Source organism: Bos taurus, chromosome 6, assembly GCF_002263795.3.
Source record: "Bos taurus isolate L1 Dominette 01449 registration number 42190680 breed Hereford chromosome 6, ARS-UCD2.0, whole genome shotgun sequence".
Lineage (NCBI taxonomy): Eukaryota > Metazoa > Chordata > Mammalia > Artiodactyla > Bovidae > Bos > Bos taurus.
The window spans coordinates 113,472,436-113,487,982 of NC_037333.1; the positions used below are offsets into that span (position 1 = coordinate 113,472,436).

General features: G+C 55.4%; 1 protein-coding gene across 7 annotated transcripts in view; it reads left to right on the forward strand.

Annotated features, from left to right (window-relative positions):
- Nucleotides 1-15,547, forward strand: part of TBC1D14 (TBC1 domain family member 14) — a 108,721-nt gene that overhangs the window by 76,349 nt on the left and 16,825 nt on the right. For all 7 annotated transcript variants that reach the window (XR_009494802.1, XM_005208346.5, XM_024993439.2 and 4 more), the window contains 7 exon segments: nucleotides 20-137; nucleotides 2,941-3,047; nucleotides 6,891-6,971; nucleotides 8,064-8,158; nucleotides 8,928-8,999; nucleotides 9,828-9,956; nucleotides 11,100-11,209. Coding sequence is in view for 6 of the 7 variants with exons in the window: in XM_005208346.5 (XP_005208403.1) it covers nucleotides 20-137; nucleotides 2,941-3,047; nucleotides 6,891-6,971; nucleotides 8,064-8,158; nucleotides 8,928-8,999; nucleotides 9,828-9,956; nucleotides 11,100-11,209 (712 nt within the window). In the remaining variant the exon portion in view is untranslated.

The window sequence follows — 15,547 nt, forward strand, 5'->3', positions numbered from 1 at the left end:
TTTCATTTGTGATGTCTAGAGCTGAAAGAAGCCCAGAGGAGGAAAAAGCAGCTGGAAGAAAGATGCAGACTGGAGGAAAGTATTGGAAATGCAGTCCTCACTTGGAACAACGAGATTCTGCCCAACTGGGAAACAATGTAAGCTCTGACGTCACAGACACTCTAGACGGCATGTTGTTTCTTGGCAGAATTTATGGGAAGCAGCTGTATTAAGTGTAGCCATGTCGCAGCCTTTGATGAAGTTACCTGATAAGTTTGAGCCGCACGGTCTCCTTCCCCTGCCTCGGTTTAGCCTTGTTCCTCCCACGACGCTGTGACGGCCCTCCTCTCCAGCCCCTTCCGCCTCGTCTTGTCCTCAGCAGTCTAGGGCACAAACCTGTGTCACTTCCACACTCAACACTGCAGCAGCCTCCTGTGACTCCAGTGTAGGATGTGAATTTCGTGGCTTAGCTGACGGGCCTCCCGTGGCACAGCCGGCCCCTTTCTCTGTGGCCCTGCCTTTCACCTCTCCTTTGCTTGGGCGAGTGTTTCCCTTGGGGAGGCTCAGGGCCATTGCATGTTCTTGTCCTGCTGTCTCAAGTACTCTTGCCCCATATCTCCTTGTCCAGTTAACACTTTGTTCTTTAAAGCTCAGTCTTCCTTGGAGAAGCCTTTTCTGCCCTGGCCCTGGCTCCAGGTGCCAGCAGAGGACCCCCGGGTACACTGCATCATCTGCTCGAGTGTCTTTGTCCTCTGAGTGAGCCAGGGTACTGGAGCTGCTCTGATGACAGCCTCTAGGAGTCAGGACCCACTCGAGCCCTGCAGCTGCTGTCTTCTTTCTGCCTGAAGAGGCGCTGTGGACCTTTTCCTCCTGTGTGTTCAGGACGGCTAGGGGCCTGTGTGCAGACGGCTTCCTGGGGCCTGGTGTGGATGGCTGGGGACCAGCGTGCGGACGGCAGTCCCAGGGCCAGTGTGTGGATGGATGGCAGTCCCAGGCCCACGCACAGAGGCTGGTGGCTCCTTTTGGGGCCTCCCCCCATCAGCTGGAGCTGTGAGGGGCTTGGGTGCTAGTTCCTTTTCTGCTTTCAACCTGAGCTTTGGGTCAGGAAGTTGGGGACTTGCTCTGGCACTTACCTGGCTGTCATTCGCTTTCGTCACTGGGGGTGGGGTTGGGGGGAGATCATTGTGTGCTTTCTGCTGGGAAGACACACCGCACCCAGAGCCTGTTTTCCTCAGCGGTGTCTTTAATAGGCCAGACATGGTCAGAAAGCACCTCTTCCCAAATGGGGCCCAGTAACGAGAGTTGAGGTCTTCAGAAGCCTAGACTGTCTCCCCGTGTGGCAGCAGGGCCCAGCCTGGCCCGTCGTGCACCGCCTGATACTTGATGGCATCCAGAGGCGCACGTGCACACCAGAACCGCCGCTTAGTGACGCACTCCGGGCGCCAGGCTCTGTGGCGGCTGCCTTTGTGGTCTCCCCACTTAATCCTCTCCGGCCCTCTGTGTAGGGGGAGGTTTCATCATCTTAGCCTTAGGGAGGAGGGTGCTGAGTGAGAGAGGAGAAGGGGTTTGCTCCGGGGTCCCAGGTGAGGGTGGGACAGGGCTGCAGCTGTCCCTCCTGCACCATCAGCCCGTGCACCTCTCCACCCTCAGCCCCTGCTCCTCTCTGCCCTCAGCCCGTGCTCCTGTCTGCCCTAAGCCTGTGCTCCTCCACCCCTCGCCCTGTGCTCCTCTCCACCCTCACCCCATGTTCCTCTCTGCCCTCACCCCGTGCTCCTCTTTGCCCTCACCCTGTGCTCCTCTCTGCCCTCAGCCCGTGCTCCTCTCTGCCCTCAGCCCATGCTCCTCCACCCTCAGCCCGTGCTCCTCTCCACCCTAAGCCTGTGCTCCTCCACCCCTCACCCCCTGCTCCTCTCCACCCTCAGCCCATGCTCCTCCACCCCTCACCCCATGCTTCTCTCCACCCTCAGCCCATGCTCCTCTACGCCCTCAGCCCATGCTCCTCCACCCTCAGCTCGTGCTCCTCCACCCTTCACTCCATGCTCTTCTCTGCCCTCAGCCTGTGCTCCTCTGCCCCTCACTCCATGCTCCTCTCCGCCCTCACCCCATGCTCCTCTCCGCCCTCACCCCATGCTCCTCTCTGCCCTCACCCCATGCTCCTCTTTGCCCTCACCCCGTGCTCCCCTCCACCCTCAGCCCATGCTCCTCTCCGCCCTCAGCCCGTGCTCCTCTCCGCCCTCAGCCCGTGCTCCTCTCTGCCCTCCCCCCGTGCTCCCCTCCGCCCTCAGCCCATGTTCCTCTCCGCCCTCACCCCGTACTGAGAAGCGCTGTGTTGCGTCTTCGGCACCTTTGCGCTTGTCCCCGTCTGTTAGCGGTGTGTGTTCACTGTGCACAGCAGACGCAGCGCCTCCGTGCAGCTCAGAGCAGTGTGAGTTCACGGGCTCCGGCCATTAGAGTCCAGCAGTCGTTGCCTGAGCGCTTCGCCCGCGTGCAGCGGTGCGGTGATGGGCGGCTCCCGTCACAGGGCCCTGGGGTCTGCCTGCCCCCTGCCGCTCTGCGGTGGTGCCACCTGCCCCCCCACCCCCGCCAGTGTTTGCCCAGCTGTGTGCGGTTCCCGGAGCAGGCCAGGTCGTCTCTTGTTGCTGTGCTTTCCACTCAGAAATCCCTTCGCAGTCTTCATCTGCTCAGAATGCTGCTGTCAGGCAGACTCTGGCTTTGGAACAGCGCTCTGGGGCCCTCTGGTTGCTGGTGCCCGTCTCTGCGTGAGCAGTGCCTGCAGTGGCACGGTCACTGCCCAGTGGAAGACAGTCGTTGGTCTCCTGGTCTGTACGATCGGTGAACTGTGAGCCCCCTGAGGCCAGGGCTGTGACATTCACCTCTGTGGCTTGGGGTTAAGCATGTGGGCAGACAAGTGTTTCTTCACTGAGAACAAACTCATAAGCTCACGCTTCCTTTTTCATCCAGGTGGTGCTCTAGAAAAGTTCGAGATTTGTGGTGGCAGGGAATCCCTCCCAGCGTGAGAGGCAAGGTCTGGAGCTTAGCCATTGGCAACGAGTTAAACATCACTCACGGTGAGTGGCTCGCGTGGTCCTCGGCCCGGGGAGCCTGGCCTCCGTCCTGGGGCATCTCTCTCCCCATGTGCCCGCTCAGGAAGAAAGGCAGCCGTTGCCACGAAGCCATGTCTTTCGAGAGGCCAGCATGCCCTCTGGGAGGCGGTGCATTAGGGACCCCGGGTGCACCCCGGGTGCCTCAGTCATCTGGTGGCTCAGAACCAACGCCCGCCTCCCTCCTGAGCCGGTGATCCTCCCTGACACGCGGCGGGGAACACTGGTGGGCTGAGTCACGCCGAGATCTCTCCTCGAGCTGTGTGGAAAGCAAGCTCGACGGGGATGGGAGAGTGGTGTGGGGTGTTTCTCTCTGTGGAGGTGCCGTGTTTGTGGCGTTTGTCGTCCCGCCTGGCCCCGGCGTCTTCTACGTGAGCAGCTTAGTGGGGACGGCACCCTCTGCTCCTGCCACGTCCTTGAGGGTCTAGTAGCTTCAGTCCAGAGGGAGGGGAGCCCTGCACCCTCATTTTTTGGAGGTGCCATGCTGTGCAGCTTGTGGGATCTTAGTTCCCAGAGTAGGGATGGAACCCTGGTCCACAGCAGTGAAAGCCCTGAATCCTAGCCACCGACCACCAGGGAGTTCCTGGACCGTGCTTTCTCAGGGCTGTTCGTCCCACCGCATGCCCTCGTACAGTTCGGGCGGGATTTTCTTCCACAAGGGTGTCCACTGCTTCGCTCCCTCCCTATCCAGCGCTCTGCAGGCTGTGACCCAGAGTGAAACCCACCCTAGGAGCTCGGGCTCACAATGAAGTGTCTGGGAAACAGGAATCTTTACTTCCCTCCCTTCCCCTCTGTCTGCAGTCTGGAATAAATATATTCTACATTTAGACCTGCAGTGTTCTAGATCAGGTTCTTTGTTGTGGTTTTTTTTGGTGTTTTCTTGTCTGGAATTCATTTGTGTTTATTGCCTTACTTGTCCTTACTTCAGTTCCTTACAACAACTGACAGTTGTTGATGAAAGTAATATCGAATTTCCTCTCTGCAGTCTACACTGCCCAGGCCAGGAACTCTTCCCTTATCTTCTCTGTATTAGTGCCCAGCTTGTAGAGTTCGTGGTGGCTGGCTTTTTTTTTTTTACCCTCTTGAAGGCCCTTGAGTGTAAAATAGATTGGTTTGTAGCTTCTCCATGGCTGGGGTTCATACTGTTGTTGTAAGTTTTATTTTGTAAGATACCGATCTTACACTGTCATTTCAGCCCTGGCCAGCAGTGTTCTTCCTCTTGAGTAGTGACAGCTGGTTGGGTGGATGGTTACTGGTTCTTTTCTTTGTCATCTCCTCAGAGTTCCATTTTTTTGTCGTTGTTAGTCCATGCCTGCCCCAAACTTAACATCTGTAGGTGAAAAGATGGGTAACATTACTTGTGGAAATGGTTTCACAAAAGCTTCCCCAGAAGTCAGCGTCTGGAGAATGGACCACAGTTTGTCTCAGTCCCTGTTCTTGAGAATTTCTAAACGTGTCAGCGGCTCTAAGCCTGCTGGGCGCAATGCAGCGTGCTCTGAGTGTGTGTATTCTATTTAATTTTTCGTTCTCACTGTCGGCTGCACTGATTTCATTTAAATTAAAGTCCTCCATAGTCTATATCAGTGTATCAGGCTAAATGGCTTGATTAGTCAGCTCCATGCCTTGACAGTCTGCGTAAGTCTCGACACTGGCCGGTTCTATTTAAATCGTGTCTTTCTTGTGTAGCTGAAGTCAGGTGCCCACCTCACTTGGTGCTCAGCAGGGTGGGGCCTCATGCTGTGCCTTCGTCACCCGAAACCCTGCACAACCTCTGCAGTCAGGCCCTCAGGGAGTGTTTGCTGGATGAATGAAGGAGCAGGCGGATGAGTGTGAATGCTGCCTTATTGGGTCCTCCTTAACCTCAAGGTTGGCTGTGTATTGAAGCCACCGTGGCTGCACTGATGAGCTTGAAGCCCCCTCTTGAGGCCAGGCATCGGGTAGGCCCTTTCTCACGTCTCCGTGAACGTTGACCGCAGTCTGAGGGGCAGGGACTGTTGGCCTTGTTTCCCTACTGAGGAAGTCAGCCACCCTGACAGGTTAGTCAGCTAACCCTGAAGCCCAGGCTGCGGTTTGGGAAGCCCCAAGGTTTTGCTGTTTCTGTGGCTGTGCAATTGGAAGCTCACTGAAAGTCAGCCTGGTAGTACCGTTACCTTCACCTTTGAGGGAGTTAGCCTTGTACTTCGAAGCTCCTCCAGGAAGAAGGTGGGGTCACTGTTTGAACTCCCTCTCTCCCCACACACACACGCCAGCTAAAGCGTGGCGGTGTTGTGGAAACTGCCCTTTGCCCCATGTTCCCCAGGGCTGCCTGCGTCTGTGCTGTAACTGTCGGGCGCCTCACTGGGGAGCGGCTCCCAGTGGTCGGGCCACGTGGTGGCTTTCCTCCACCTCCTGCCAAGATGAGCAGAGCTCCGCCCGCCTCCTGGAAGCAGAGTGAGCAGGGGCGCCCCAGACCCTGTGTCCTCCGGCTCAGCACACCCCCAGGTTTGTCCCACAAGCAGCTGAGTTCAGACACCCGCTGCCTTCCAGGTTAATATGACGTGAATGTGATGTTACGTTTCACAGTTGTTCTGCTCTTACAGACAAGCGTAGATTGTACGTCAGGTCCTTCCTTTACAAGGTTAGCAGGAGGTTGGTAATCAGAATTTAGCTTGTTACAACACAATAGTGTTACTAGAATTTGACTTATATTTTTAAAAATAGCATTTACTGTCTGGGGCGCAGTTGTGCTTCGCTTTATATTCCAGAAGTACTGAAGGGAAGAATAAAGTGGTAGGAATTCTCTGGGTAGCAGCAGTTAAGTCTCAGTGATTGTTCCTGATCCAGGGCAGCCAGTGGCTGGGCACTGTTGGAGCCAGAGGAGCCGGGAGGCGCGGGGGCTGGGTGGGGGCAGCAGAGGCTCGGAGGTGTCTCTGGGTTCAGTCTCTGAGGAAGGGTGGGCCGTGGAGGTCTGCATACACAGTGAGGTTTGTGAGCTCGAGTTGTTTCACCATGGCCAGACTGCCCGAAGAGAAGAATGAGTAAATACGTCCCAGATGTGAAGACTGGCAGTTGCCTGGTGAGCCTTGCTGCCACTGGGAAGACTTATTTTGAAACTTCTGCCTGTGTTGCTTTCACCCTCCTGCACTTTCAGGCAATAAGCCCAGGAGGACTGGGCCTGGGGATAGCGCTTCCATCTTGTCTTTATTTGAAACCAGATGGGTTTTCTGCTTGTTTCCCGCTTTGTTCATCGGTCATGTGCTCACTGAGTGTCCTGGTCTGTGTCTGTCCCAGTGCTGTTTGTTCTGGATTCAGACATGACCAGAGACCCTCACAGTCTCACCCCGGAGCTCAGAGTCTAGTGAGGCCATAGCCTCATCGAACACATCAAAACAAAACAGCTTTACGGGTGGGTGGTGTGAGAAACCAGGCGTAGTGACATTTGGGCTTCCCTGGCGGCTCAGACAGTAAAGCGTCTGCCCACAACGCAGGAGACCCGGGTTCCATCCCTGGGTCGGGAAGATCCCCTGGAGAAGGAAATGGCAACCCACTCCGGTACTCTTGCCTAGAAAATTCCACGGATGGAGGAGCCTGGTGGGCTGCAGTCCATGGGGTCACAAAAGAGTCGGACACGACTGAGCGACTTCATGATAGTGGCATTCTGTGTATTTCTTTGTATATGGTGATGTCTTTAGAAAACAGAAGTGCCTTCCGGCCAGAAGGGAGGAAGTAGCTATAATCGTGGAGTCTGTGGTTGAACTTTAATTATTTGAACGAGGCGGCAGTGTATTCTCTGGTGTGCACGTGATAACTTACCGAAGGCTTTTCTTCCAGAGCTCTTCGACATCTGTCTCGCCCGAGCAAAGGAGCGGTGGCGGTCCTTTAGCACGGGAGGCTCTGAAGCGGAGACCGAAGGTGTGTGTGGCGGCAGCACCAGTGCGTTCTTTCGGTCAGCTATACAAGTTGTAAATATTATGCACATCATTATTACTTAACAAGGAAAACTTCTTAACTGAAACAGTGGTTGGTGCAAATTTATGAAAGCTTCATGGGAAAAGGGATTAAAAAAATTTTTTTTGGCTGTGTAGTACGGCACACCGGATCTTAGTTCCCTGACTAAGGAACCTGGGCTTGAACCTGGGCTTAAGCGCCTGAGTCCTAACCAGTAGACCACCAGGGAATTCCCAAAAAGGGATTTTTTTTTTTTTAAGATCAAATGAGTTAAAGAAAAAAAAGCTTTTATAAGACAGATGATACCAGTTCCTGAGAGTTGTCTGTGTCCAGACGTGCTGGAGGGCTGGGCATCATGTACGGCTTCCTGTGTTCGCTGATGGACAGTAGCCTGGCCCCCAGGAGGGCTCAAGTGCCGGTTTATAGAGGACAGCTGGAGCGCCTTCCAAAGGGACGGGAACACTGCCTGTTCCTAGGTTATGCTTTCAGAGTTTTCCACGACACACAAGTGATTGTGGTTGCTTCTGTTGGTTAAGTAGTATCTTTTCTGCTGATCGTTTTTTATACCATGTGGTATTGGAATTTTAAAAATATAAAGCAAGTTATCCATAGTTATTTGTTACAAATAACACACAGTGATGTTATACTGCAGTAACTCCCATATAGTCTACGTTTATAGCAGCAATGTTCTAGATCAAATGATTTTTCTGATGTTACCCATGTCTGGAATTCATTTGTGTTTATTCCCTTACTTGTCCTTAATTCCTTAATTCAACTATCAACAGTTGTTGATAAAAGGTAATAACAAATTAGATCGTGATTTCATACCCTAGAAAATATCTGATGATGACCTAGCCTTAGACGGTGCTGTGAGATTTTTGCTCTTAAAGTAAAGAACTCTGCAAACTGTTGATGCTGTAGGCTCAGGTTGTAATTAGGTCCACATGCTCCTGAAGACTGTCCCTTCCTTGTTTGATTCTCTGAAGAGTTTGAAGCCTTGCAGTCGCTCCACAGACTTGCCTCTGAGAGGTGTGATGACTCCTGGTCTTTTGACAGATGCTGGTTTTTCAGCAGCAGACAGAGAAGCCAGTCTGGAGCTGATTAAACTGGACATCTCCAGAACATTCCCCAGTCTCTGCATTTTCCAGCAAGTAGGTGGTGGTGATCTGTTACTTTCAGTATGTTTTGTCTAAAATGCCAAATTGCATGCATTTGTGATCAGATTTGAAAAGTACTGGGGATCTTTGTTGGGAGGGTGGGTCTTTTGCTAATACTTTCAGACTCTTAAAAATAAGGATGACTAATGATGGACAGGGAAGCCTGGCGTGCTGCAGTCCATGGGGTTGCAAAGAGTCAGACACGACTGAGCAACTGAGGTGAACTGAACTGAATCCTCTCTGACAGATGGTTAATGTGACTTCGGAATACCCAGTCTGGTTCTGCCATGCCCGTGTTCCTAGCATCATGCTTTGCACACACTGGGTAACCAGTAAAGGATAGTGGAGTGAACAGCAGCAGATGAGTCAGTGGCCTGCACCTGCCGTGCTGAAGCGTCGTAAACACAGACAGTGACAGGCAGCGGGGTCAAGGGGGCAGAGAGGACCGTCAGGACGAGGGTACGGCTGGAGGCAGAGGCAGACTGACCATGGGCACCTACCTGCTCTGGAGAGCCTGGGTACCCGGTCACTGTGAACTTGACGGGGCAGTACAGTCACCCGGCAGCAGCTGGATTAAGGGTGTTGTTCCAGTGTGGTGCTCACACCGGCGCACCAGCTTGTTTCAGAGCGACTTTGTGGGTCGAGCGCGTCAGCCGTGGCCAGTGGTTCACTTGTCTGGTGCCGTGGCGGTGCCGAGCTGCCGCGGCGGCGGGCGCTGCGCGCTGACCTGGCTGACGCGTGTCTCGTGTGTTGGTCCTTGTAGGGTGGCCCGTACCACGACATGCTGCACAGCGTTTTGGGCGCGTACACTTGTTACCGACCGGATGTGGGCTATGTAAGTGAACCTTTCCGAGATCTTCTGACGTTCTCCTCTAGAAAGAAAGTCACGCTCTCCGCCATCTCACCGTAGCGGCAGATGGTGGCTCACGTGCCCCCATTTTTGTGAGCTATGAAAGGCTCACGGTCAATGACTCGCCTCAGTTTCCTCATAGGGAGATTGAGCTGCCCTGGCTACTCTGTGGCATCCATCTTTTTTTTTTTTTAAAGCCTGACGTACGAGCCTAGTCGCTCAGTTGAGTCCGACTCCTGTTGTGACGCGGTGGACTATATAGCCCACCAGGCTCCTCTAGGTCCGTGAGATTTCCCCAGCAAGAATACTGGAGCAGGTGGCCGTTTCCTTCTCCACAGATCACGTTTCAGTTGGGTTTGATTTTCATGTTTTGCATGTGATTCTTTTTTTTCCCCCAACATTAAATCAAAAAAGCTTTTTAGTTGTAACTGTTTTAAAATTACACTGCTGCGGTTTCTGCGGCTAGCGGACGCGTGCTGGCACGGCTTTAGGGTGACGTGTTCCCTTAGGTGTGCATTTCCATGGTGCCCGGACGCCGGACCTTCCCAAAGGCAGCGGGTCTGTGAGGTGCAGGAGGAGGGTGTGCGAATGAAGGAGTGCACACAGGTGGCAGGCGTGGCAGGGCAGCGACTCTGCGTCAGGATGGGCAGGGCCCTCGAGGCCGTGGGCCTAGCCTGCGGGGGTGGCAGCGGGTGGGGGCAGCGTGGGCCCTTCCAGCGCAAGGGCATGTGGGCTCCTCCTTCAGGGAGACACAGGGGCTGCTCCAACCGCGGTGGCTGCCGGTGGTTTGACCGCCCTCTTTCCTCCTCTCAGGTTCAGGGCATGTCCTTCATAGCGGCCGTATTGATCTTGAACTTGGATACTGCAGATGCCTTCATTGCTTTTTCTAATCTTTTGAATAAACCCTGTCAAATGGCATTTTTCCGAGTGGACCATGGCCTTGTAAGTATCCCCATGTGTGTGTGGTGCCCTGGGTGCCGTGTCTGCACAGAGCAAGAGCAGCTGTGCCCTTCTGTTCGGTGGGAAGCTTCCATTTTCCCCTCCCCGGGGTTACTTGGAGCAAGTAGTGCTATGCAGCGTGGAGGATTACCGGGGCACTGTGTTGACTCTGAAAAACGGGCGGTTAATAGCCATACATATGAATTTCGAAATGCATTCTTCCAGCAAGTGTTTCTGAGAATAAACCCTTGGCGTGAGAGGGGACGGGTGCCCCCACACGGACATCCTTGCTTTGTTTCAGAGCAGGCCCTTGGCCCGGTTCCCCCACGTGGAGGTCCGCGGGGGAGGCCGGTGCCCTGCAGCTGTTTCGGCGCCGCACCCTGGTTGGTGCATCGTGCTTTCCCGCAGACCCCGTAGGAAGTTGAAGAACCCGTGCCGGCAAGACGCGGGCTGGGGTGGCTGGCTCCCTGTCCCTTCTGTGTTTTCTCCCGAGCTGTCTCCTGGGCTGCACGTGAGGAGGCCCACGGTCACCCTTGCCTGAGTGTCAGTATCAGACCCCCTCTGGGAAGGCCGGGGGTCGGCACGGAGGCTGTGTGTTTCCTCAGATCATCCTTAGATGGCGCATTCCTTTCTGGTTCTTGGAGGAGAATGAGCCGTCAGGGGTCAGCCTTTGCCATGGGCCAGGGCGCGAGTTGGAGGCCGCACCTTGCAGGCGCGCGAGGCGCCCTCGTTAGGCAAGTTACGCACCTGCTCTGCAGAAGGAAGGGCGCCCACCCGGTGTTCCTGCCTGGAGAATCCCACGGATAGAGGGGCCTAGTGGGCCACAGTCCATGGGGTCACGAAGTCAGACACGAGTGAGTGACTAACACTCTCTCTAACACTCTGGGTTTCAGTTCTTTTATCTACAGGTTGAAGAAATGATGAGGTGTAGTCAGTTACAGTGACGTTACAGGGAGGTTAGAGATTATGCCTGTTTAGAAATCGCCTGTTCGCTGCCTGGTTTAGGGTTACCAGTAAATATACGTGAGCAGTTTACATATGAAGATGATTGTTGGAATCTAGGGGCATTAAGTATACTGACTTTCCCTGAAGATTGGAAACGTGCTGATAATGTATTTATTAGTGTATTTCACATTTTCTCCCCAGATGTTGACGTACTTTGCTGCATTTGAGGTATTCTTTGAAGAAAATTTGCCGAAATTATTTGCTCATTTCAAGAAAAACAACTTAACTCCAGACATCTACCTAATTGATTGGTAAGACTGCATTTTTATGCATCTTGAGAGTGTTTTCTCATGTCTGTGCCCCCATCATTCATTCCTCACTGCCGGCTTCTTTTGGGGCCCAGGTGGCCCCCCACCTCCTGCTTTACAGTCTCCCTTCTGTCCCGAGCCCAAGACGCCCTGTGTTCACAGCCCGGGCTGCCGGTCATCAGCTCGGCTCTGATCCTCTCTTGATGCCACGTGACTTTCACCGGTCTTTCCCAACTCCCTCCAGGGGAGGAAGGTGCCTTGGACCTCTGTGTTTCCAAGATTCTATTTACTTGTTCCTCCCCGAGACGTCACTCAGCCCTTGGCCTGTGCGGGCTCTCCGCTGGGATCGGGGGCAGACTCGGCACTTTATGTCCAAAGCTCCCACCTGGAGGAGCGCCTGGACCGGGGGCCGTGCAGCCTGTGGGGGCGTCAGGGCCCACGGGGATGACCCCGAGCTGGAGCCGAGGCCTGCCGTTAGCATGCGCACTCTGGGATCAGCAGGCCACGGCTGGTGGGGTAGGATGTGGGAGCCTCCTGCAAAGGGCCAGGGCAGCAGACGCGAGCTCCAGAAGCTGAGTCAGGGGTCGTGGATGCCAAGCTGAGGGGCTCAGGCAGGAGTCCAAGGGCCAGAGGGAGAGGCTGGCGGCTTCCACTTGGGGCGAGGATGGCGGCGGGTTCCGCCCAGAAGTGAGTTTCCGGTTCCCGGGGAGGCAGGGGAACCGGGAGGCAGAGACAGTGAAGGGGAAGGACCGGGGCTTGAGCTGAGGCCACAGAAGTGGGTGGAGGGCCGGGGGGTGTCGCACTGGCCAGAGGCGGGGCCCTGGGGCATACTGTGGTCGTGAGGGGTGCCGCGGGTGCCGTCAGCCGCGCCAGGCTGGGCTTGGCAGGATGGCGAGCCGAGCCGGTGTTGGACACGGTGGTTTTAGGGCACCTGTCGGACATCGAAGTGGCCGTACAGATACAGGGTTCCAGAGAATTCCTGCTGGAGCCTAGACCAGGAAGTCTTCATGCAGGTTGGATTAGTTGCCTGAGGAGAGGCTGGAAAGGCTGGGGTGTCCCCCACCGGGCACCAGGTGAGGAGGCCAGGGCCTCCTGGGGAACAGGGAGCGGTGTCTTGAGTCCCGGAATCCCGCCTGAGCTCTGGCCACTCCCGTTACGTCCCTATAGCCCAAGCACGGCTGAGGAGCCTCCCTGAGCCTGTGGCCTCGTCTGTCCACCCAGACGACTGGCCTCTGAGGGCCCTGTACGGGGCACCAGCCTTGCGAAGGCCTCCGGCTCGCAGAAGGAGGCGTCTCTGGACTGAGAGGCCGTTTGGGTTTTTGCACCAACGTGCGCGGTGAGCCCACAGCTGCTAGGAACACACAGCGGGCTTGGCTTTCCTCTGTGCTACTTGTTTCAGGAGGCAAAGGCTTACCTCTACAAGGCAAAGGCCAAATGTCTTCTGAAATGAGGCCCCGCCCTTTAAGTAAAGCTGATTTGTCTGCTCCCGTGGGAGCAAGCCTGGGGGATGTTGCTTCTGTCCTGAATCCCGGAACCGTTCGAATTCTGCTGAATTCGTGCTGGGGATGAGGGTGTGGAGGTCGGGGCTGGTGTCACTGTGGGTCAGTCCAGACGTGAGGCCACGAAGCCGCCACTGGTGGGGGCTGGGCTGGCCTGGCCTGTCTGGGAGTGTTTGGGGCCAGGGTTAAAGGTCACCTCCATTTAACCAACAAATGATTTCTCCACACTGTGAACAGTCAACTCTTGCACAGACTGTCCTGCTACACGCCTGTTTGTGCACCTGTGCTGTGAGATTTGACTGTGAACCCTGACCTCGCAGATTCCCAGGCCTGAAGAGTGTCAATGTAGGGTCATATGGGATCAGAGTCTTCAGCTTTGACATTATCTGCTTAGGCCACCGAGTTAGAGTCTTAGGATTCCCGGCTCACGAGGAACTTTGGAAAACACTGTCCTGGAATAGTGTCTCTCAAGCTTATTTTTGCCCTGACTTGCAAAAGTAAATCAGTTGTGTGTTGTGACGCAGTGTGTGGCCGTGTGTTTGGAGCAATATAAGATAACGTATATGATAGAAACAGTTGTAAGAAACAATACTCACCAGCCTTTATTATGTGTAGAGAGCATAATGAAGTCTTCTGTTTTCTTTGTGCAAAAAAAAACCAGGCTGCTGCTGCTCCATGCCGATGGTGTTACAGGGCAGCGGTCAGTGACGGCCACGACGGGCAGCATGAGGGGTGCTGTACTGCAGGGAGCGTCTCTGCTTCATTCCAGGGTGATGGGGGAGAGGGGCCCAGGCCACAGGGACTCGCATCTGTTAGCGCTTCTCACGGTATCTCATTTATCCAACCCTTAGAACAGGCCCCGGGAGCGAATCGTAAGACATCTGTTTGACACGTGAGGAAATGGAGGCTCGGCGAGGCAGAATGACTTGCCTGAGGTTGTTGGCTTGCTGGATGGCAGCGCTGGTGTTCGAGCTCAGGGCCAGCTCCAGAGCCTGCATGCGTCCCCTCGGAGTGGGTTGAGTCTGAGGGATTTCTTAACCAAGGCAGCATACCCCGTGCGGAGGGCCCCAGAGCTGCAGTCTATGTGTTGGTGAGCGTGGGCGGCGAGGGTCAGACGTGTGGGTGGTGAACGTGGAGCAGAGCGCAGGTGTCTGGGTGCAGGGCCGCTCCGAGGACTCCTGCCCTTAGACCTTGTGACGTGATGTGCTTGGAGCCTGAGGCCCTGTGGATGCTCGCGGTGCCTGGGTGCGGCCTCTGCTGGTGCTGGGGCCTGGCTGCTTCCTGGAATCAGGGCCATGGGTGCCCTGTCTGTGTTTGCAGTCCCAGCGCGGGGCCGGGTGCACAAGGGGTCATTAATAGGTATTTGAGTTGATCTAAGCCCAGGAAACCGCGCAGTGCACATCTGAGCGCATCCGCAGGGACCCAGGCTGTCCGTGCGGTGCTCACGGGCAGGTGGAAGCTCAGAGCAGGAACAAGGAGGGAAGGAAGCCCAGGGAAAGGGTTGCTCAGGACCTGCCCCAGAGGCTGGTGTTTCAGAGACACCGCTGCCCTGTTGCATCTTCACAGCGCCTGGAGCAGTCCCCTTTTAGCACAGAGGGAGCCAGCGAGGCCCGTCCCGCAGTGGGCAGCCCAGGTGGCCCTCTCTCCGTGCTCATCCTGCTTCTGCTGTGTCCCAGCCCCTTCCCCGGCCACGTCTGCTCCCCAGCGGCAGGGCTGCCTCAGGCACACACGGCTGTGCGGGTGTCTGCAGAAGATCAGGTCGCTACCCCCACCCCCTGGGCCCCCGGCCCTCTGCACGGCTGTGGGCCCCGCGGTTTGGCTGCTGAGTGTCCTGGGTGAGCCGTGTGGGTGCTCATGGGAGACCTGTCTGCCTGCCAGGAGCCGTTTAGGACTTGCTCCTTCTTCCATCGCGGGACACTTTCTCCACCCCCTGGGTTATTGCGTTAGTTTTATAAGACGTGGTCTTGCCCAGTCTGAGAGCCCCTCTTCCAGAACCCCACTCTCTCCCCTCCCCACAGCGGTTGGGGTTCCCTTCATGAGAGCACCCCTGTTTCTCGCTGCCCCCGCAGTGGACCCAGTGCAGTCGGTGTCCTCAGTGACCCCCGTGCCCGGCCCCATGCTGGGCTTGGAGTCCTGGACCCAGGGATGCACCCGCTCCCAAGGGGCCCCTTCCTCGGGTCTGAGGTGCACGGAGTCCAGCCTGTGTCTCGCACGGGTGCCCGCCTCCCCACGTGTTCAGGGGCTGCCGTCTGCCCAGCGCTGCAGAGACTTCACGGTGGAGACTCAGATTCACTTGCTGAGTCCGTCCTCCTGGCAGGGATCTTACCCAGTGTGCTCGTCTCTCCTCTCAGCTCACACAGACACAGGGGGCCGAGCGGGCTCTCGCCCTCCATTCCCGGCTTCCTACAGAGTTTCCATCGTTCAGACCATCAGATGTCCGTGTTTTGTGGGAGAACTGACATGCAGTCAGTTAACTTGTCAGAATATTTCCCACTGCTGTCAAATATTAGAGTTATTAGGAGGCATGGATAGGTTTTGTAATAGATAATCCTGAATTAATGGAATAATTAAGCAGAACATTCTGTATCCTGATTAACGTTTCTTGAACGTTTGGTGGTACTTGGAGATCCTGTCATCATACCGAGTCTCTACCTTAAAGGCAGGTTGGGGTGAAATTACTGACGGAAGAGTTTTGTTTCCATGGCATCCAGCATCCTTATCATTCATAGCTTCTACTTTCCGGTTTCAGTCAGTTCAGTCACTCAGTCGTGTCCAACTCTTTGCAACCCCATGGACTGCAGCACACCAGGCCTCCCTGTCCATCACCAACTCCCAGAGGTTA